General features: G+C 34.1%; 1 protein-coding gene across 4 annotated transcripts in view; it reads right to left on the bottom strand.

Moving 5' to 3' along the window:
• Positions 1-24193, bottom strand: part of cntn3a.1 (contactin 3a, tandem duplicate 1) — a 193245-nt gene that overhangs the window by 149873 nt on the left and 19179 nt on the right. For all 4 annotated transcript variants that reach the window (XR_012399020.1, XR_012399021.1, XM_692822.10 and 1 more), the window contains exon 2: positions 19340-19479. Coding sequence is in view for 2 of the 4 variants with exons in the window: in XM_692822.10 (XP_697914.4) it covers positions 19340-19394 (55 nt within the window). In the remaining 2 variants the exon portion in view is untranslated. The remainder of the gene's footprint in view (positions 1-19339; positions 19480-24193) is intronic.

The following is a 24193-nucleotide window of genomic DNA, read 5'->3' as shown; positions in this document are numbered from 1 at the left end:
TGCACTGAAATTATTCCACAAGTCTTGCTGAATCTGCTGTTAGATCAGGAAATATTACATGGCAGTTTTTTTTTATTATATAAAATTAAGAATTAATATTAGTTATTTTACTATTAAAAGAAACACATAAACAGCTCTTACCTAGACACATTTTCTTTGGTGACAGTGAGGTTACATTTTTTTTATTACTGCACTAATTATCACATACTGACATTTGAGAAAAAAAAAATGTTTGCTAATCCTAAAGTTAACTCCAGTATTTGCTAATGCATTATTTAATGAATTGACAATGAAGTTTTTAACAGACTATAAACTCTGTAACCTGCTGTCATGATCACCAGCGATCTAACCCTCATAGATTGCTGGAGAACCTTTACTTTCACACAAACTACAATTCTGCCACCATAAAGATCTACAAATCCTGTCATGCATCACTCACACACACACACACACACACACACACACACACACACACACACACACACACACACACACACACACACACGCACACACACACACGCACACACACACACACACACACACACACACACACCTGTACCTGTTTTCTGTTGATTAAACAAACGCACTCACGGCTGAGATCTGCTCATGAACTGATTAGTTGGACTATTTATATCACATATAAACACAGACTTTGCTAAGTTTTGTTATACTGTTTGTGACATTACACTGTGGTTTTCATTGTCTAGCCAAGCCCGGTTTTGACTCTTTGCCTTGTTCTCTCGTTTTAATTCCTTGCTGCCTATACTGTACAATCGCCTGTTTATTGACCACAATTCTGGATTCCCTGCATGCATCTGTTTGTCCCTGTTTTGACTATTGCTTGCTTGATCATTCTCCAAAAAAACCTGCATTTGGACCCTCAACTCTGTTGGCAGTGTTCCTCATAGTACACTTACCAACTGTACTGCAGATGTCACCAGTTAACCCACTCAATGCATTTTTTTTTCAACACATCTCATAATTTCTCAAATATTAACCTATACCAAATGATTGATATTTCAGTTTATAGTAATAGCACCAGAATTAATACATATACTATGAAAGTGAAAAAAATGAAGTGTAAGATCAATTTATTTAAAAATGAAATTATCAAAATAAAACATTTTTGAATACTTTTTTCAAGTTTTCCATAAAAATTTTCAGATTCTTATTTAATGTTTTCTTTTCTTTTCTTTTCCTTTCTTTTCTTTTCTTTTCTTTTCTTTTCTTTTCTTTTCTTTTCTTTTCTTTTATTTTTACAATAAAACCAAAATCAAGTGTTAGTAAAGTAACAGTATTATGTTTTTTTTTTTTTTATGTAAACCAACACTGCTGTGTGTGTAAACCACTATTTAAAACAGTCATTATTTAAATGACTATCTGTCATTATTTATAACAGTCAAAATATTGCAATCCGTTTGATAGAGCAGGCAGTTAAAGGAATAATTATCAAACTACAGATAAAATCACTATTCAAACACACACAGCTGAATCACTGCAATCGCTTTATTAAAAATATACAGTATTTCAAAATTAAACATGGCTGTTAAATGCTCAGACCTAGAGTTTTTTCTACTGTAAATACATAAAAAAATTAATTTTTAAATGCAATATGCATTTCTAAAAACTAAATTTGCTTTGACAGCTTTAATTAAATAAGATTTTCTCACTGTACATGTTTTTGAACCTTCAGATTCCAGATTTCATAGTTTTATCTTGCAAAACACTGTCATCCTATTCATATTACCTGATTTATTCAGCTTTGTGGTGATATAATGAAATTAAAAGACTTATAAATGTTTTTGTCATCCAGAATCGCTTTTTTATTATGAAAAGTGTGCTTACAAATTACAATTTAACTCTAAGCAAATATTGAAGCTCAAAAAGAAGGATTCATTTCTATACCAACATACAGTAACTCCTTCAGAAAATCTCTGTCTGAAATCTGAAGCAGCAGACAGGCACTCATAGCCCATTTTTCACCTGCACTTAAGGGAACTAATTTCTGTGTAAACCATCCTCTTGAGAAATTACTTCATGTTAAGCACATGCTGCTGGCCCGTTTATTTACTCTTTGCAGATATCAAGTTCCAAAGGGGTGCAAACTGAATTAATGCATCTGAAATTTTAAAATGAACATTTCTTCCCCCACTACACCAGAAATGCTAAATTGGTCTATCTAGTGTTCAATTAACATCTCACTAACTCATAAGAGGTGGAGTTCATTGTGATTCTGGGTGATAATAGAGCACAGAAGAGCTCTCAGTGGAGGTGTCTGAAATCTATTGAATGGGGAATTGACTGCACCCGGGCTAATTTCAATCTCACTGTCAACAAGGGCTTTCACTCTTAAATGCAATAAGAAACATGAGAAGATGAAAAGATGAGAGTGAGAGCAAATGATAAAGTGATACTTCACAACCATAATATTGACTCAGGTTTCCAATTAGCTGCTACAATCCCTTCTACTGTTTAGTTCATTCATATTTCCCACAGCCCAGCCTCCTTACATTGGATTACTATAGGTTTTTATTTTTATTCCAAAAAATGCATCCTATGTTAAATCTTTCAGGAATAACAGCTTCACTTAACATCGTTTTCTAATACAACAACAGTTTTCCATTAATTTATGGTTGTCATTGTTATTGTTCACTTATTTTTTTAAAACAAATATGAAAATGACAGCAATGAAATGTTGAAAAGAGTTGTGTTATTAAGGTTTATAAATCTGGTGAATCTGTTTCTTTTTGACAAAAACAATGCAGAATTTAACAGTCAGAGATTGTCTCTTCAAAAGGTCTTTTTTCAAATACATGTTTAAATGTCAAACATATTTACCAAATGTTCCTGAACCAATGTAAATAAATGAAGTGAAAATCCTGCAGGAGGTTTTGATCGTTTTTATTTTATTAGATAATTTTCTGTTCTGTCTTATTAATGGCTATAATAAAATTTTACAATTGTGATAGTGCAAGTACGTATATTATTGTTACAATATATTACAATTACCAGTGATCTAGCCTGTTCAGATAGCTGGAGAACAACACATATGCCACTTAAATGAACTATGACTCCCACCATACATCTCAGCCACACCAGTTCCTGATTCCCCTGATCTCACACACACACACACACACACACACCTGGAAGCTCATGATGGACTAATCAGATGGACCACATAAACAGCACGCACACACACACACACACACACACACAAACATACTTTGCTGAGTCTTGTTCACTTCTCCTGTTTTTTGACATTTGTTTTGCTTAATTATTTATGCTGTTTTGCCATTATTTTATATTATATTATATTATATTATATTATATTATATTATATTATATTATATTATATTATATTATATTATATTATATTATATTATTGCTTGAGAAATTAACCATTGATCCATATGGGTATAATATTGAAGCCAAACAAAACATGGTATTAAAAACACTCAAAGCTCGTTAAAAAATTAAAGAAGATTTATTAAAAATGTCTTTGCAAGAAATAATCTAATAGAAGTTCTTCTCAGACCAAGGTAATTCTAACAGTATATAACAAATAAAAGTAGAAAACTTCTATTGGCTTGGGAAGACTAGATGAGACAGAACAAGATACTCAGGGTACCGATTAGGGGGTTGCTTGATCCCATTTGCTGAGGCAAGTGCCCCAGTAAAAACTGAGCATGTGCACAGAAAGAAACCATATTCGCACCTCACGCATCGCTCCTGCTTGACGCTGACACTCTGCTCTGCTCCCGGTGTTGTGAACTGATTGTCCTGGTTGTGAACATTCATGCCGAAAACATAGCTGTGGCGCTCATTTTTAGCGGTCTATGGAATTTCATTCTAATAATATTCATGCAAAAGATTTCTTAAATCATCTTAGCATCACTGCAGTTGTGTCTTTAAACTGTTTCCCACTTACATTTAGAATTCATTCATTTTCTTGTCGGGTTAGTCCCTTTATTAATCCAAGGTCACCACAGCGGAATGAACCGCCAACTCATCCAGCAAGTTTTTACGCAGCGAATGCCCTCCCAGCCGCAACCCATCCCTGGGAAACATCCACACACACACTCTTACACTATGGACAATTTAGCCTACCCAATTCACCTGTACCGCATGTCTTTGGACTGTGGGGGAAACCAGAGCACCCGGAGGAAACCCACGCGAAGGCAGGGAGAACATGCAAACTCCACACAGAAACGCCAGCTGAGCTGAGGTTCGAACCAGCCACTCAGCGACCTTCTTGCTGTGAGGCGACAGCACTACCTACTGCACCACTGCCTCCCCACATTTAGAATTAATTTCTGTTATTTATTTAGAATAATAAATGCATAATAGCAATAATACTGTTATTTATTTATAATTATATATAATTTTTTTGGAGGGGGAGCTGTGCCCTAGTAGAGCTTTATGTCTAACGCCCCTGGTACAGACTCAAAAACCAAGTGAAAGATCAAGGTACAGGTGACCTGGGTGACACTAACCAGGACACATGAGAAAGAACAAAAGCAGAGGTGAACACATAGCTAGAAGGGATACAGCTATGGCTGAAAGTTAGCAAGTATTATTTAAAATTACTTATAAAATTGTGATTTGTTAATGTCTACCCATACCCCAACCCTAAACCTACCCCTCAGTAATAGTCCTCAAAAAAATTGCTATATTGATATAATGATGCACAGCATGTCTAAGTATCTGCAGATGTAGCAATTCTAAACACACTTTTTATAACGTTTTAAAAAATACTAAACTTTCAGCTGCACAAATAAATAGTTTTTGTTAGTTGTCATCTTTCTGGTTAATCACGTTCACTCTCATGAAAAGTCAATACCAACTAAGATATATCATTGGCTGTTTGTTAATGATGTTCACTACAAGAACTCAAAGATCAAAGCTTGAATTAACAAAGATAGTTCATGATCAGCTTTAAGGTCCCAACAAAGCCTGACTGGGTTGGATTAGTTTTGTCAACCCAAAAGTTGTGTTTATATATTCGTTGTTGTCAACCAATTACATTTGGTTTCTCGACTCTGCTTGTAAAGGCACAGATATGGCCTATGTTTCCTTAACAAATACTATTCAGAATATTCCATATTCTATTCTAAAACATTAAATCACTTTCAGAAAGCTAGCACATATTTAAATCTCATATATAAGTCACCACACTAATAGTTTTGATTTAAAGTAGGCTATTTATTAGGAAATAAAAAACAACATCCTCCTAAATATACTGTAAAATTTTTAATTAGTCTATAGTTTTTTTTTTTACTTTTTTTTTTGTTTTTGTTTTTTGTTCAAATTCAAACCACTGCAGAAATGTTCTAGCATATAGGCTTAATACAGTATGTATACATTTTTAAATAAATAATGTAACCTCTCTGTGTTTGCTTTCACAAGCTTTGAAGACGCAACATAGATTCTGCTTTCCATAGGTTACCGACAGATTTCATCATGATCCACGACTGCATCCAAAATGGCATAAATGATTTCAAAGTGCACAACGATAGGGAGCGCAATTGTCAATATGAAGAGTGCTTAAACTGATGGATTTGGTAAACAATGGATTTGGGAAACACCAAATCAAAAAACTATGTTTGTAATGAAAGAATTTGTGACCAAAGTTGATCAAGGACAAGAAGTTTACAATTAAATCTTTCTCAGGGATTTATTAATAAGCAAAGCAAAAATAAAATTTTCATTTTAATTTACTTCTTTAAAGGTTAATTATGTAGGATTGAACTAGGTATTGCAGTCTAAATTTAAAAATATTGTAGGTTTTTTTTTTACCTGACACTTCCTCCAACAGCGCAGGTTGCCTGATTGACGTCACTAACGAAGTGACCCTACTTGATGGTCGAGTCTTAAAATGTGCTGCTATGCTAATTTGTAAGAAACTACCTAATGTGGATTTTTATAACTCTCAGTCTGCATCTTATGTGTTTTTCCATCAAGGCCACTCGGGTGCTGAAATATATTTGGGTAAACTGGCAGTAGACAGAGTTACAAAGACCAAAACAAAGATAGACAATTTTGAGAAGAGAACAAACATTTTCAAAGGAGAATATCTGAATTCAGCATAGTTTTTCATGTTCACGTTCACTTAGCATGTTTCTTAAATATCTACAAACAAATGAAGGTATAGCTATGCTTTAGAAGAGTCAATAGAGTAGAATAATATATGAAATAGTGGATGAGGGTATAGGGGGAGATTCAGATGAAGCCACTATCTTGAAAACTGTCATGATATGTAAATTTGTATAAACATATGGCAATCTTCCTGAAAACAACCCCTTGATCAAAATGGCAAAAGATCATGTTAAATCATTTGTGTGTAACTTAATTTATATTCATGCTCTGAGCATCTACTGTACCATTTCATGACGTTCCAAACTCCCACCGTCCTTTCTGCTTTTCAAACTCAAGTGACGCCCATGGGATTAGTAGATATACACTGTTAAAAATTGTCCCGTTAAAAAACAGTAAAATACTGGCAGCTGCAGTTGCCAGCAATGTACTGTTATTTTACAGTATGTTGCTGTAAAAATACATGGACTACATTGATTTACACAATACTCAAGTGAACTCATTTTGCTCACTGAAAGCAACTGCCTCAACTTGGTCAACTGCTGAATGAGTTTATGAAGTAATGTGCTATATATGCTTAGAAGCATACTTATAATGATAACTTATTTTAGTTAATTAGAAAAGTTCGGTTTAACTCTAATGTCTTATTTTTTACAACAGCACACATACATGTAAATCTGGAATCACCAGAGAGATTCTGACTGCATCAGCCACTAAACAGCCGCTATCTTTAAATAGAGAAACATGCAGAATAACATCAGCAGTTCATTGTTCATCTTTAACTCATACACTAGCTCTACTCTCCTCCACAACGGTGACACACAGAAGAAATTAGCTTCAGGTTTTACAGTAAAATACTGTTTTTCCTTGATTTAACAGTAATCTACTGGCAGCTGTGGTTGCCAGCAATATACTGTTTTTTTACAGTCTACTTCCGTTGTGTAAATTAACAGTATATTACTGTTAAAATACATTTTTACACTGCGTTTTTACCTCTCACACCTTTAACCCTTTAAACCCCAGAGCCTATACTTCAGTTTTAATTGAAGTGTCCACACTACTGAGTGTTCAAGAAACATGGAGCAAAGCTGAAGTAAATTCATTAATTAACTGACTAATTAAATGATAATTGAGGATTAACAATGAACAAATGAAGAAATACTGAAGGGAAAAAACAAGAACAGAACATACAAAACTTTAGTCACAGCTTTATAATGAAATAACCTGAAGAACAACAAATGATTAAATCATTTAAATGATCAGCAGATGATTAAACAACTCTACAAACATCATCACCAGCTACGCTTATTACTTAATACATGTATTTTTGTATAACATCTACTAAAGTTCTTCTTGAGAAAAAGTTAAAGTTTTACGTCACCATCATGGGGAACAGAGTTTGCTTTAGTTGGGCTCTTAGCCCTGTCATTTTTAACATTTATTTATCTTGGCTGCTGCAATTGTTAAGAACTTTGTTTAAAAAGCTCCTTTGTTGAGGCAAGCCAGCCAAAAACCTAAATAAGATCTGGTGATGTTCATGTTGCTATTAAATGGCAGAGTCTGTTCTCATTTAGTATTATAAAATGTACTGCTCCTATTCAATGTTAAATCTATTGTTTTACATTATATGTATATATATTGCAATGATTTCTGGAAGTTTTTAAGAATATCTCGGATAATAACACTGCTCTATGGTGTAAATCGCACTCAAAGAGACATCAATAATCATAATATGAACCTCAATAATGGTGACAATAAATTTAACAAAATTAACAGTTTAACTCACAAACAGGCAACTGAAAGTCTAAACATAAACAACAGCAGAATCAAACACAAATAAAGAAAACCGTTAGACCATTATACAACATTTATTTATACCGCAATGCATGCTGGGATATTTGTACAGTGCCACTCCCAGCATGCATTGCAGCATGAAACATTTGAGATGTTACCATTGTTGAGATACAAGGTCAGATTCATGAGGTCTGGGTGTGTATTTGTCATAACTGAACTGTTTTTGTATGTTATTTCTTAACTGTTAAGTAATTTCAGAGGTATCTTTTCTGTTTCCACTTCTCATTAAATTAATACCTGCAACTAAGCATAAAATCTATTGCATGAGGCTCTTCATCCAGATTTATACCAAAACATTTATCAGAACTAATTTCAGATAAATAGACTTCTCTATTTATTGATTTCCCAACTTTATTGCTATAGTAAAAACGTTTTGTAAACTCTGTATTACAGCAGTTGGAAAGTCTTCTTAAATGAGTTCAAGGGTGAAGAACCCAACTAAATCAGCCCCTCACTCCATTACGGTGACACAAAAAACACCTTAATTTCTGTTGGATCTCAATGAGAATTGTATGGACGTCAAATCAGTCAGTAATAAGTGTGTCTGCTGTTGTTTGTGGAGTTGTTTAATGATCCTCTGCTGAGACTGAAGGTGTTTTATTTTATTTTATTTTATTTAATGTTGTAACTCAAGTCACTGTTTGTGTTTCTTGTTTATTTTCTTCAGTAATTGTAATTATTAGCAGCAGGTGTTCATCAGTGTCTGAATTCACTCATTAGTGTTCATTAAAACTGTCAGGTGAACTATATTAGTTAACTAGTGTATGAAATAGTGAACAAGGACACAAAGCGTGATTTCAAACACAGACTTCAAAACATCGAATCTGAACTCTGTTAGCTCACAGTTTTCTGCAGTTGGTTACTTTCTCGAAAACAAAAATGTTACCCAGAAAGCACTGTTTTTAACAGAATATTACTGTTTTAGTGAAAAAACATTATTTTATCGTAGAATCTGACCGTTTTTTAACAGCAATTTTTTACAGTGTACTGTGTTATACATGCAGCAGCCAAAAAAACGCCTTATGCAATTGCATGATACACACAGACATGAAAGTCAATCCGCTGAGATGTTATCAAAAGCTACAACACACATTAATTATCAAGTGACTCAGCTTCGCTAAACAAAAAAACATCTCTCATAATGAAGACTCTGGAACACATCAGATGGAGGCGTCAGTATTGACACTCCACTAAAGCATCTGTCTGGATCTGATCAAGCTGTTCCAAACCAATTTTCAGCTAAAAGAGATATCCACACCAAAATCTGGAACCAAAAGAGATGTGGCATATGTAAATAAAGACAAGAGCAAGAGAGACTTGAGGTTGAGCTCAAGGCTGATGCAAACCTTAGAAACGCGGATTTCTATCATACCAGGAAATAATGCTGCAATTAAGGTTATGTTTGCCAGAGGACAAAAGGACGGAACTGTCTGTTGCAGAAACACCATGTAATTACAAGCTTTCGGTGAGGCTGAAAAATATTACAAGATGCTATTAAAATATTGATGGGGAGTAATCTGAAACCGTGTCGTCGCCTACGGGTTTGACGTTAAGTTTTCGGTGGAGGGCTTTACCAGTGCTGCGATTTCTGTCAACAGACCGCAGCTGTCCAAAGAGACACACTGTCGCCGAGAAATTATCTATCCCTGTTCGGCACAGAATACTAACAAGAGCTTTACAACACAAAGCCTGGCTCGGTGGAACGGGAGGTCATTATGGAGGAAGTTTCAGAAAGCAGGTCTCTCTCTCTTTCTCTATCTCTCTACCTGAGGGGAGAATTTATATGGCAGTTCAGAGCCCCGGAGCAGCACCGGGGCTGGAGGGGAAAGCCAAGGAGCAATTTGGAGGCCCAAATAAAAACTAATCTCAAATTCAATACCATCTGACAAGCCGATGAATTCGGCCAGCTTACCTCAGCATGAATATCCAGGCACAGACAGCGTGTGCAGGACGAGGGAGGGAGGGAGGGACGGGGGTTTAGACGTTTGTGTGTGCCCTCCAATCCATTTGATTCTGATTCAAGGGTTTTATTCATCAGATGAAAAAGCCAATTTTGGTAGGTTAAAAACACACCTGCACACAACAAATGCACACTGAACAGGCCCTGAGGCTCTGAATGTAGAGAAGCGTAAACTTGAGGAATTAAATGTGCTGTGCATTTAAGCTAACTCTGCTGTTAACTGTAAAAAGCGTAAAGAAAATGATGCAATAATAACAACAATTGTATGCTTCTTTTGGTCATATAATCCAAATACACCCCAAAATTAAACAATTCTGAGTGTTAGACCTTAATGTATGTCAGTGTGTTGAATTTTTTTTTTTAGCTTAAATTATGCTTAAAGACATAGTGATAAAGACTTCAAAGGCAAATTGTTTGTTAAATGGATCACCCCCCCCCCCAAAAAAAAAAAAATTCTGTTATCATTTATTTACCATTCACTCACAGTTTAATCCTGTTTGTGTTTATTTGAAGAATGTTGAAAACCCATAACCATTGATGTCCATATTATTCGTTTTCTTACTATGGAAGTCAATGCCTGCAGGATTTCATCTTTGTTCAACAAATCTTCCTCTGTGAATTACAAGAGGGTCAGTAAATAGTGAGTCAATTAAATGTGTGGGTTAACTAAACGCTAAACCTTTTACAGTACCGTGGAGCTTTTTTTCTGAAATAATAGCACACTAACCATTTTTTCTTCTGATATAAGGGTAGGTATTGAATCATCTGATAAAAAATGGACTAATGAATTTTGAGTAATTTTTTTGGTCCCACTTTATATTAATTGGCCTTAACTAATATGTACTTACATAGGAGCTAATAGTTTGTTACAATGTACTTATTGTGTAAATACATGTATTTACTGTGTACTTCAGCTTGATTAAATACATGTATGTAACTACATCTGTAATTACCTTCTGTAATTACATTTGTAAATACACTGTTGACCATCCCTTACACAATAACCTACCCTTAAACCTACCCATACCACCAAACCTGTCCATAACCCAACCTCTATTCCAACTCACAAGCACCACAAGTGTTTTCAAATACATTATAAACACAGTAAGTACATTGTATTTATTTTTTTGATGTAAGTAACTAGTAGTTAGGGACACTTAATATAAAGTGGGACCATTTTTATTTTTTTTTACATTTTCAGCTGAATTAATCCAATTTTGCCACTTGTCACTGTGTAGCATTTACACATTCAGGTGAGCATGTGAAAGTGGTGCAAGTTCAAGTGTGATTGACTGGAAGCAAAAACTAATTTCCATATTCATGGTTTCGCGAATATGAAATAAGGCAAGAGTGCAGTGTATAGCAAGCCATTTTAAAGCATGAAGAAATTATTTTGGGACACAATGTAGAAAAAAAGGCTAAATATCTAAGATTTTTTTAAATGAACACATTACATTATATATTCATATTTGTTATAAGTTAATAAAAACACAAAAATTCATTGTTAGGTCTTGTTAAATCAAAGTGCATTTAATGTTGGCAAATTTGTGGAAAATATAAATGAATTAATGTATTGAATGATTGCGTTTTTTTTTTTTTTTTATTCAACTTACCTATGGTTATGAATTGCACTTTATTCCTGCTCTTACTAAGTTTGATGTTGAATACAAAGTGGCTTTTATTAACATTTTAGTAGTAGTAATAATAAATAATATATAAAGAGACTTGAATCAAATAGAATATAGTTAAAATATTATTGTCAGTTTGTTACCAGGTTTGTTACCAACACTGGAAATATATCACTTCAAACTATACAAAATTTCAACAAAAATAATTTTTTTTCAAACAACAACAAAAAGAATGATCAAGTTCCCACAATGTAATTGAAAAGCATAAATAAATAAAAAAACAAACGGTTATATACACACTAGTGATGGGGGGATGACGGTTATATTTGTGTAATGCCGGGGAGTAACACTGGCAGTTGTCCAGTAAAAAAAGAAGAGAGTGGATTTCACAGAATGAGAAGATGAGATGCCCAAAATTATGGATCAAGAGCAGGAGTATCGTTCAAACTTTTAATTAGAAGATCAGAGGAAAATCTGCTATCGGTCTGAGCGAGAAACTGTTTGCAAGGAGAATCTTGTGCATTTCTGCAACAAGCGGTGCAAGCGAACATTCATTTAGTGCAGCTGGCTGCGTTTTGGAGGCGAGGTGGAATTGCCCAAATCCAGACACAATAGATGCTCTTCTGTTTTTGCACAGTGCAAAGAAAAAGGCCAAGTAAACATAAAAAACAGTAGCTGCCATTTAGACTGGTGGCACCATTTTTAAAAAAATCTTTTTCCTTTATTTGTAAAAGCTAGAATTTATTATTTTTACTTTCAGATGATTGGGTGCGATTCGGGTGCGGATATATATATATATATATATATATATATATATATATATATATATAGTTAGACATAATTAATACATAATTAATACACTGATATTGTACAGTATGACACATGGTGTAAAATGTCATCTATATAATATAATTTATGACTTTCACACATTTATTCACAGGGTTTTGTCAAGATTGAGTCTTGGGATTTTTTTTGTCTTTTCTCTGCTCTCCGATAAAAATTAATTTGAGAGAAAATTATTCACAAAATGTTATACAATTTATAAAGCACCTAATTCAGTTTTGTTTTAACATGGTGAGAAAGAAGCAGAAGCACATTTTGCATTTAAACTAAATAAATCAGGACCCTAGATGTGCCTGTGCTTTTCTGTGATTGTGTGTTCTGCGTTTCTACTCTTCAATCATAGCACATTTAATCAAGCACAATTACATCCTTGTGTTCATTGTGTTCATCTGCAGTTACAATTACCTGACGCCATATGCTCAAAAGACAGAAATTAAAGCAAACTTTTTAATGCTCTAATTGTTTACAAGTTTTTCCAGCCAGTTTCAAAGAGATGAAGCAGATTAATGCAGTTAGTGCCATTAGCGTGTCTTTTTTTACATCTAGAGGCACTGTGCTGGCAATTAAATCACAAATGTTTTTCAATAATCATTTCTAATGAGTTTGCTTGTAATGTAATTTATATTGGTTGGAGTGAATGAATATAACATTGCTGTAAGATCTGTTACAGCAGTATTGATTATTGTGTTGCTTTTATACTGTGGACAATTAACTCTTGGTTAAAAATACCAATAATGGAAGACTTAATAGACAAAAAACATTTTAGTATAAATACATTTAGTATTAGTTTTCACATAGGCTGTACAGTAGGTCAGTATGGTTCTGAAACAAAAGTCAAAATATGTAAATATAGCCTATGTTTTATCTAGATATGGGTTTATGAGTTGCAATTCATAAATCTTTATATTTGTGCCACAGCTCTTGTGTATAGACAATAAAGCTACACATACATTCATACAAACTTTTAATAAATAGTAGAAGTTACTTAGCGCTGGAACCTATTTATATGACACTAGAATCTTTTGTGATTATTTCTGTAAACAATTCATATCTTGACTAATACAGCTCAGCACAATTAATGGCTATAATTTTATAAGCACTAGCATGTGCATGCAGTATGATTAAGTAGTATCTGATAATAGATGGCAGTGTTGAACAGGCAAGGCTGGTACACTACCAATAAATATACCGTTCAGGTCAGAATTACTAGCCCCATTGAATTATTAGACCCCTGTTTATTTTTCCCCAATTTCTGTTTAACAAAAATAATATTTTTTCAGCAAGTTTTAATAACTTATTTATAATAACAAATTTATTTTATCTTTGCCATGATGGCAGTAAATAATATTTTACTCTATATTTTTTAAGACACTTCTAGCCTCCAGGAACTAAATTTGACACCCTTGATGGATATTAAATGTTGAATGGCTTTTCTAAAAGCCAATTATAGATTCAATGTGTTTACTAGAGTTAACTAATCTGGGCCGCATTTCTAAAAATCATTGGCAGCCAATAAGGTTGCAAGTTCTGTCATCATAATTATAGTTTAGCAATTAGGAAATTCTCGAATCCATTGTTCCAACAAACATTTGGAAACTTCCTTGCTAACACCTCTTAAGCTGTAGTTAAAAGCAAAGTTCCTGGCTGTGTTCTATTCTGAGTTATCCCCCTATGCCCTAATCCAAAACATCCCATCATCTACTTTGAAGGATTAATTAAAGAAGCTTAAAATCATCTCTTTCACATGCAATTTATTTAAGTTATTTTTAACAGTTTAATTTTAACAAACATCAGAATGAAAACTGTGCTCCTTTATATAGTGTACTATATAACATAACAAAACAAAAGACATATGATTTACAAGGATTTCTGAACCTAAATGTAATTATGGCAAAAATACATAAATACATATACAATACAAATGCATACAAATACATAAAAGTATATACACCATTATTTGACCATACACCATTATTTGTCAGATTTATAGGCAGTATGAGATTAGCCTACGTGCTAAGGTTGCTACATGCTTTAGGTTGGGTTCTGACGTCAACTTAATTTTCATTTCCAAACAAAATGCAATGGCGCACAACATTGGGGTACAACGTCAATCTGACATCATGTTGATATTCTGTGCCTGCAGTCACTACATTGTTAATTTCTCAAACAATACATCATAGTGTGGTAGTTCAGTCACAAGTTAAATTGTTGTTTGGGACATATGACATATGATTTACAAGGATTTCTGAACCTAAATGTAATTACGGCAACAAATACTTTTTAAAGTAGCTTTTACATTATTATTTGACCATAAGTCTGATTTATAGGCTATATGAGGTTAGCTTACGTGCTAGCTATTGAAAGTGGTTTTGTGTTTTAGAATAGAATATGGAGTAAACTCCATAACGTTTGTAAAAGAAATAAAGGCCCCAGATGTGCCAAATGCAAAAACAAATGCATGTTTTACCAAACAAAAAAAAATGTGTTTACATGTGTGTAAAACAATACAATTTGTACAAACAAACAAACTAAAAATATATATAACTGAATGCAAATTTTCTCTAATGAAGTTTAGAAGCCCCATTTAAAGTGTATTTACAGACATTTTACATTATAACTAAAGTGGTTCAAATGACGGTTTTGGAAAACACCCCAACAGGCACACAATGTCATGAGATAATATTTAGTTAAATTTAGATCGTGACGTCAAGTTATTAAAATTTATTTTCTAGCCAGCTAGGGACAACGTTATTTTGCATCCCATAATGATGTCAAATTATGTTGATATTTGGTTGATTTTTGGTTGTGTTGGAAAGTGACCAAAATCTAACGCTGAGCCAACATCTTAAAACGTTATATTGACGTCAAATACTGACATTTATTCGACAGTTTTGCCAACTAAAATACAATGACTGATAGAAGTCATAGTGGTATTGTCCACATGACGTCAAGCTGTAACATAATTAGACGTTGATATTTGCTTAATTTTTTGGTAGGAATCGTTGGACATGGAGGTTGGCTTAAGGTTGGGTCATGACGTCAACCTAATTTAAACTTCCAAACAAAATGCAATCTGACATCATGTTGACATCCTGTGCCTGGGGTCACTACATTGTTAATTTCTCAAGCAATAAATCATAGTGTGGTATTCAGTCGCAAGTTACATTGTTGTTTGAGAAATGCGTCCCTGGACAGTTTGTTTTGGCCTTAATTTGGTTAAAAGTATGTATTTTTTTCACCCCATATCTGTATATTTGTATCTAAGTATGTTTGGGTCTAGACTTTGAAAAAACTGCAATGTAAAACATATTACACATATATCACTTAATCAGCATAAATTCATAATTTTAATCAGGTAAAAACCTTCTTAAGGTAACAAAAAAGTTACTTTTCACAGTGTAGTGTTAACCATTAGTTAAAGCCCATGGTCATGACAAGCCAATGCATTTAATATCTTTATATTTTACTCCTTAATAATTCTACAACAAAACAGTCTTACTAGCATAAAAAGAGCACTTTCAAAAGAGTTCCTGAACATCATGTAAAAAAGCAAACAGGCCTTTTAAAATCAAAGCCTCAAAAGCGAGAGGATTAAGCCTGACCCTACTAGTGACTGAAAGACAATGTAACTGCTTCATCAAAAAGAGATCAATAAAGGGGCTTTTGTGCTTCCACTCGGCTAAATGAGAACATAAATTGTGCACTCCAATAAAATAATGGCTGCTGGATTCATTTGCACATTAACCTTTTCATGTCTCTCAAAGGCCTGGTTAAATTATATATTATCACATCTTTTCTCCCACTTTGACATAAAGCAAGGTGGTCTTTAAATCAAGAAGGTATAATGCTATGGTGTGGGAGGCCTATGTAATTGGCCACAGTTCATTGACAATGGAAACATGTCAAAAGTATATTTTTCACAAGACGGATGAGCATAAAATCTAATGGCCAAATATTATAATTCCAGATAGGAAGAAAGTGTTGCCAAGAAGATTATAATGGCACCCTTCTTCACACAAAGAAAATCTATTTTTATTTATACAGTTTTTCTTTTTATAAACTGTTTTATGCACTCAACAGTGTTATAGTATGTTTTGTGCATTTTTTATTCAATAATTAGATATTATTGATATTTTATATTTGTAACATTGCATCACCTGTAATTTACATATTATATGGTTATGACTTCCAAAAATAAATAAATAAATTTCAAAATACCAATGTGTTTTCTTATACACAATTACACATATATTTTATGCCCGATAAGTAAGCAAACAATAAACTGAGAAAAAAAAAAAAAAAAACTTATGAAAATGTGTTCAGCTTAATATAAGTGTTTTAATAAAGCTGCTATGATCACCAGCGATCTAGTCCATACAGATAGCTGGATGACTACAAATTTGTCATGCACCACACACTCACACCTGTTCTGGTTCTTCTTTGATTACACACACACAGCTCAGAGCTGCTCAAAGATTACTTGGACCATAAACAGTTGAAGTCAGAATTATTAGTGCCCTTGAATTTTCAGCCCCCCTGTTTATTTTTTCCACAATTTCTGTTTAACAGAGAGAAGATTTTTTCAACACATTTCTAAACATAATAGTTTTAATAACTCATTTCTAATAACTGATTTATTTAATATTTGCCACAATGAAAGAACATAATATTTTACTAGATATTTTTTTAAAGAAACTTCTATACAGCTTAAAGAGACATTTAAAGGCTTAAGTGATTAAGTCCACTTGGCAGATTAAGGTAATTAGGCAAGTTATTGTACAATGATGATTTGTTCTTTGGACTATCGAAAAAATATAGCATAAAGGGGCTACTATTTTTTTTACTCTAAAATGGTTTTTAAAAAATTAGAAATAGTTTTTGTTCTAACCGAAATAAATCAAATAAGACTTTCTCCAGAGAGAAAAAAAAAAAAAAAAAAAAAAAAAAAAATATATATATATATATATATATATATATATATATATATATATATATATATATATATATATATATATATATATATATATATATATAATCAGATGTGAAAATCCTCTTGCTCCGTTAAACATCATTTGGCAAATATTTAAAAAAGAAAAAAATTAAAAGGGGGGTAATCATTCAACTGTATACAGCACACAAACAAACTGACATTATGACACATTTTCCCTTGCTTTGTTTCATTGTTTATTGTGCCTGCCACCTATGCCGACCGCTCACCTGTTTATTAATCATGATTCTGAATAATCTGTATGTAACTGTTTACTCCTGTTTTGACAGTTGTCTGCCTGACTAGTCTTATATTTATACTCCACATTAATCCTTAATAAATGTGTGTTTATGCAATTTATTTACATTAGGCTACAATATATGAATATGTACTGTATGTGTAATATATTGCAGGGGTGTAGCAACCGAGGGGGCTGGGGGTGGATGTGGGGGTGGGGTGGTTGTTAATTGCATTGCATACTGAATGTGTGACTATACAGTTTTATAAAGACAGTTCATTTAAAGGGATAGTTCACCCCAAAATTTTAAGGATTTCTTTCTTTCTCTCTCTCTCTCTCTCTCTCTCTCTCTCTCTCTCTCTCTCTCTCTCTCTCTCTCTCTTTCTCCTAAGATGGTTTTAAACCTTCATGGGTTTCTTTCTTGTGTTAAAGACAAATTAACATATTTTTAAGAATTCTGACTGATGGTATCCATTGATTTCCAAAGTAGAAAAATAATATAATTGAATTTAATAGGTACCATCAGCCAGCATTTTTTTTAAATAACTGTTATGTTCAACAGTATAAAGAAACTCTGTATTGCTTTATTTTGATGGTCCGTTTACCACAATTTTTTGAATTTAAGTGACATTGAAACTATGGCAACATTTTTTTATTAGAGTATTAGTAGACTATAAGGTTAGGGTTAGAACTAGTGTAAGTTGACTAGTATTTGCAAAGTTGCTTACAGTTAAGAGAATGTCTGCTGCAGCAGTGTCAGCAGATATTAAGGCTCAATCCCAATTCTATTTTTGTACCCCCACTCCTTCCTCTTGGCCCATGAATTAGACTGTAAAGCATACCTGCCAACACTCCCGTTTTTTCGGGAGTCTCCCGTATTTCAGACCGATCTCCCGCCCATCTCCCATTTTGTTCTGTCTCCCAGAAAACTCCCAGAATTCCACCCCCACCCCCTGCTCCTCAGCTTTTTGGTACAGTCCGGCTATCTTTTTGGTTCAGTCCCCATGCACACAGAACCCAACGCGCCACCATCTTCATACCCGCTCCCCGCTCTTCAGTTTGTGCAAAATTAACTATACATTGCATTTATATTGTGATGTAAGTACATAGCAGTTAAGGCTACTTAATATAAAGTGGGGCCCAGTCTATTATTAGTATTTTCTAATAAGAATGTGTTCGTATGTAGTTGCAGTGTAACTTAGGATCAACAAAATATGCAATAGGAACCATTAAAATAAAGTGACACAAATAGATACTGAATGAGTTAGGTTTTGAAATACCTCTTTAATAAATGTGGAAGCGTTATGCAATACATTGCATAAACTGATTCTTAAAGCCATCATCACCTGTACTCTAGAAAACTGCTTTTCCTTCATGTCCATAATGGCATCGCTTGTCTAACTACAACTCGCAGTTACAAAGAAAGCAAGCGAAATTTCGATTCAGCACCATGTGTCCTTGACCACATCATATTTATGCTGATCAAAGTTTGTTATTAGATATAAAGCATCTCCCCAAGGCCTGCCCTTCAAAAGCATTGTGTCTTTGCTCGTGTGGCCACCTGGAAGTCTGCTGAGGCTTTAGCATTCACAAACAAAGTGAAACCCTTAATTGGTTCCAGAAGATAAGAGACATCCCTGAGTGAGAGGTCTGCCCTTAATAGTAAATGACAAGGACAAATGTGTGCCATAGAAACAGGCAAGAAAGTCTACAGAGCAGGTTATTAGGATGCCTACCTGAAAGGCATCCCATGAATAATTGCAGCACCAGCAGTTTCCATGACAACCCCATTTTAAATATTGGAGGTCAGCGAGAGCTCGCATTCAATTGAGGGTAAATAGAATGCCGTCTTTGTCCAGACTTGAACCTCTGCACCCTGAAATCAAAAGACAAGATGAGAAGAGTTAGATAGAGTTAGCTAGACTAAAGCAGCCATATTCAGGAACATTTACAAGCTCAGACAGAAATCACAGCTGACATCAGAGGAATATACCTGCACTAAGAGTTTTATATTTGCAAAAAGCTTTGTTGTTGATCAATACCTGGCAAATACAAAATAAATGTCTGGAAAAATGCTTGACCAACATATTAAGTGTGTTATACAACTTCTAGAAGTAGTGAAATTATAATTGTATTGCATTAGTAGCTCATGTAGCTGCATGCATTCAGGCCACACACATGTGATTGTTATAAGATGTGTTGTGAGAAAGCACACCAAATCAAGGCACTGCTTACTAGAGGTGTAACAGTTCCCAAGATCCATAGCTCGGTTTGATACGACACAGTGATGTCACGATTTGGTATGTCTTCAATACAGCTAAAAGAAATTGAGTACATGCGACGAACAACCGTATAAGTAAAAAAATGTAAGATAACCATGCCACGTTAGTTTTATGTGTGAACTTTGTATAATAGAAACCATTAGGGGACATTTTCACGCGAACGAGTGTCTGCATTTTAAGCAATAAAATAACATCACACAGAAAAAAAAAAAAAAAAAACCTTTATGTCCACTAAGAAGAATGGAGATGGCGCTTGCTATTTTGTCCACTTTGGATATTAAAAGGCAAAAAAAAAGGAGACTCGACATGAACAAATGCAAGAACAGTGTAAGGAAAGCTTTAAGGGATGCTGGGAAACTATATTTGAGAAAGAGGTAAGTGGAAGTGTTCACTGAGAAGCGCTTAACACCACAAAAAAGTTAATCTATCAAAATAAAACACATAACTTTTTTAATAAAGCTGTATCTATGTATATTTCCTGCCAGCCTTGTGTAAACTACGGCAAGCAGAGTTTATTTGTTTATAATCTATTTTTTAATCTATTTGTTCTAAATCTATTTTTATCATAAGATGGCATATCACGAGAACAGTTTGAAGTAGTATATACACACGCGCTGCACCAGCTTTTTTAAATAAACGACAATATTTATTTATTTATTTATTTATTTATTTATTTATCTATGATGTATGTCTGCATTGTATGTATGTATGTATGTATGTATGGTATGCATTCATTTATTTATTTATTTATTTGTATTTTTTTTTGTTTATCGTTAATAATTGATTGTTATTGCCTGTACTGCAAGAATGTCTGTGTATTGTACATTGTTTATACTGTATTTTCTGTTTTTGAAGAAAAAAAATAATAATAATAATAATTAACTTGAAAGAAATGCTTAATATTAAACATAAATTTCTGTAACTGTATTAAAACTGAAATAAAGGATTCAGATCTTTAGTGGTTTAAAGTGATATGATGAGTTGGAGTTCATATACCGATTGTTCGGGCTGCACGGTGGCGCAGTATAGCACGTTCGCCTCACAGCATTTCAGATGAAGTCCAAAAACATGTGGTATAGGTGAATTAAAAAGGCTAAATTGTCCATAGAGGATGTGAATGAGTGTGTATGGATATTTCCCAGTGATGGGTTGCAACTTGAGGGGCATCCACTGTGTAAAACATATGCTGGAAACGTTGGCAGTTCATTCCACTGTGGCAACCCCTGATTAATAAAGAGAATAGAAAATGAATAAATGAACTTATAACATTTGTCTTAATTTGAAAAATATAAATTCTAATAACTTTATAATTCTGAGACTGAAAATGTTATCTCCATGGAATTGAGAAGCTTTTGTTGTCTATCTTCAAGTAAAATAAAAAATTTGTAAAATAATGTTCACAATCTAAATAGAAATTTGAATGAAAATAGACTTACATGGTTCTTCATCTCAAGGCCTTAATTAATTTCCTTTTTATAAATATATTTGACATGTATTAAATGCATAAAGTTTTTACATTGAACAGTGAGCTACTTGACCTTAAGGGATGTCTTCTTCACAGCATATAGAACAAAAACAAAGCTCCTAATATATACTGCAAAAAAAATAATAATAATAAATAAAAATAAATAAATAAATATTATTATAGTAGTTGTTAACAAACGCAACTTTTTATATATGGATATTTTTCTCAGAGTCCACATTTTCTTTGGACTGCACAGATCTGCTTGATGTGAAAACAGAGACATAGATTTGGTGGACACATGCCCTAAGCATGTTCCTATGTTCTAGTAATCACATGTTACTAGCCATGCAATTACCTGAGTGGAATAGTATGTTTTTCTATGAGGGTGGGAGGGGTACACCATACATTGTCTGATTACATCATTTGAGTTGACTTGTTGAGCCTCTGGCACTGAGAACATTATATTTCACACACTGTATGCTCTTTATTTTCCAAATCAATACGAATACTGTATGTGTATTGTTACACCTCCACTGCTAACAATCACAGATTACAATCAAAAGGGTTGCCACTTTCTTTTCATTCACTTGCTTTCCTGCTTCCACGCAATACTACATAATATGGGTTTGTTTGATTATTTGTACACTTATTGTACTGTGCACTCCAGGAAATGTGATGAAAAGCTAGTCAAAATAAGAAGACACTTTCCTACTCCAAAAAATTTGGCTGAATATTTTGTTTGTGCAAGTAGCTTATTATGACCTATAATTGTGATTTAAATGTGCTGTATTTTGACACTTGTAAAGCATAAAAATACCATGTTTGCAGATATTTAAGAAAAATGCTAAATGAACATTCTTCTTTATCTGAAAAACAATGCTGAAGTCAGCTGTGTTTGTTTTCTTCATTTAACCAGTGCAATGCCAGTTTAGCCAATTATATTTCAGCACGCCGGGTTGCCCTGGTGGTAAACCTCAAATTTTTATTATTTCAGTCAGTCAGGAAGGCTCTCAAAGTATACTTCCGGGACCGAAATACGACCTCCGGTAGACAGTAGCAGCCCCGGAATGACACGTAGATTTACATTTTCACATGAGGTGGTTATTGATTAGCAAATTATATAAATATTACAAGCATAAACATTAGGTGAGCAGGTTACATTGTAATTGCGTGTCCTGACAACACCAGACATAACAAGACAGAAATTTAAAGTCATTCAGAAGCATAGAATATGCACTCACTTACAAAATTGTAAGGTTTATAAACAAATTGTTACATAGTAAACCTTTTTAACATTATTAAATGTACATGACGGTTCATTTTATTTTCAAGATCTGAGGTGAACTATCTGCTGCTGCCTTCAGTATATGGAAATACATGTCATGTAAAAAGGCTTTAAAAACTCAAATTGTTTCATTTAACACTGAATAAAGCACATGCGGTGTACCTGAGGTAAACAGCATGTCAGTTTATCCTGTTGTTCAGCTGCAAGAAATAGAAGCCGTTTCTACTATATCATTTCGAGGTGCTCATTTGAACAAAAACTCCTTTTAAAATGGAAAATATTCCGTGCTGTTGCTTTTATTTAGAACATGCTCTATATCAGCCTTTACCGTCAGACTCGCTCCTGTTGGTCAATCTGCCAATCTGTGTTTGTTTTGATTCAGGAATGTAATACCTAGTTCAACCACTGGGTGTCAAACTTACATACCGCACCTTTAACCCAGCAGACACAGAACGTCAAAATGACGTCAGATTAACGTGGTACCCCAACAACGTGGGGACGTTGCATTTTGAGTGGAAATGAAAATCAGGATGATGTCAGAACCCAAAATCAGTGACAGTGTCAGTGGCAGTGTCAGTTTATTTAGTGTCAGATGTCAGTGTCCAACGCCACTTTCCAACACAATCTAAAAACAACCATTTCAAAGTCTAATGATGTTACAGCTTGACGTTGTTTGGATGTTACCACTATGACATCTATCAGACGTTGGATTTTGGTTGCCATACCTGACAAATAAATGTCAGTATTTGACATCAATATAACTTTGGATAAAGATGTTGGCTCAACGTTGGATTTTTGTCACTTTTCAACACAACCTAAAATCCACCAAATATCAATGTCATTTCACATTGTTATTATACATCAAAATACCGTTGTTTTTGGATGTTGTCTTTGTGGGTCATTGTTGTTGTTGTCGTGCGTGCGTTCTGATCAGCGGTGTTGTTGCGCGCGTACTGTAAAGCGGGGGGGTGGGGTGGGTGGTTGAGCGCACACACTCAGGAGCGGTGCTGTCATGCGCCTACTGAGGGGGGGGGGGGGGGGGTGTCGCGGGGGCACTTTTGATCATTTTGTAAGGGCACTTTCTATCCAAGACTAAAAAGGGCATGTGCACTGCACAGGTTGAGCCCTATGTGTGCACGTGCCTGACACAAAACATATTCACATATCTACCATTTTGTGAAGTGGAATCAGGAAAAATAGTGGCCATCTAAAAACACTTTGGAACATGATTTAAAGATTTTGTAAAAGATACACAAAATTTACCATTGCATATATACACTGGGACCAAAAGCATGACTGTTGCGCTACAATAACTCAATGACCTACCAATCAAGCTACAGTAATCTTATTTTCTACACATATGAAATGGCCCACAATGCAATAAGACTTATTCATGGTAGAGGCACCGTAAACACTGCCATGGAATGTATTTCAGTGACAAATTACCCATACGGCTGACCACTTGTGATCAGACCATTGAAAGTGCACGTCAATGCCTGGTGGAAACAGGGCATTTAAGCATGTTAAAACCTCCATATCTGATAACACCCCAAGATAA

Source organism: Danio rerio, chromosome 23, assembly GCF_049306965.1.
Source record: "Danio rerio strain Tuebingen ecotype United States chromosome 23, GRCz12tu, whole genome shotgun sequence".
In the NCBI taxonomy this organism is placed as follows: Eukaryota; Metazoa; Chordata; class Actinopteri; order Cypriniformes; family Danionidae; genus Danio; species Danio rerio.
The sequence above is the reverse complement of the archived record's forward strand: the minus strand, read 5'-3'. Positions and strand labels throughout refer to the sequence as shown.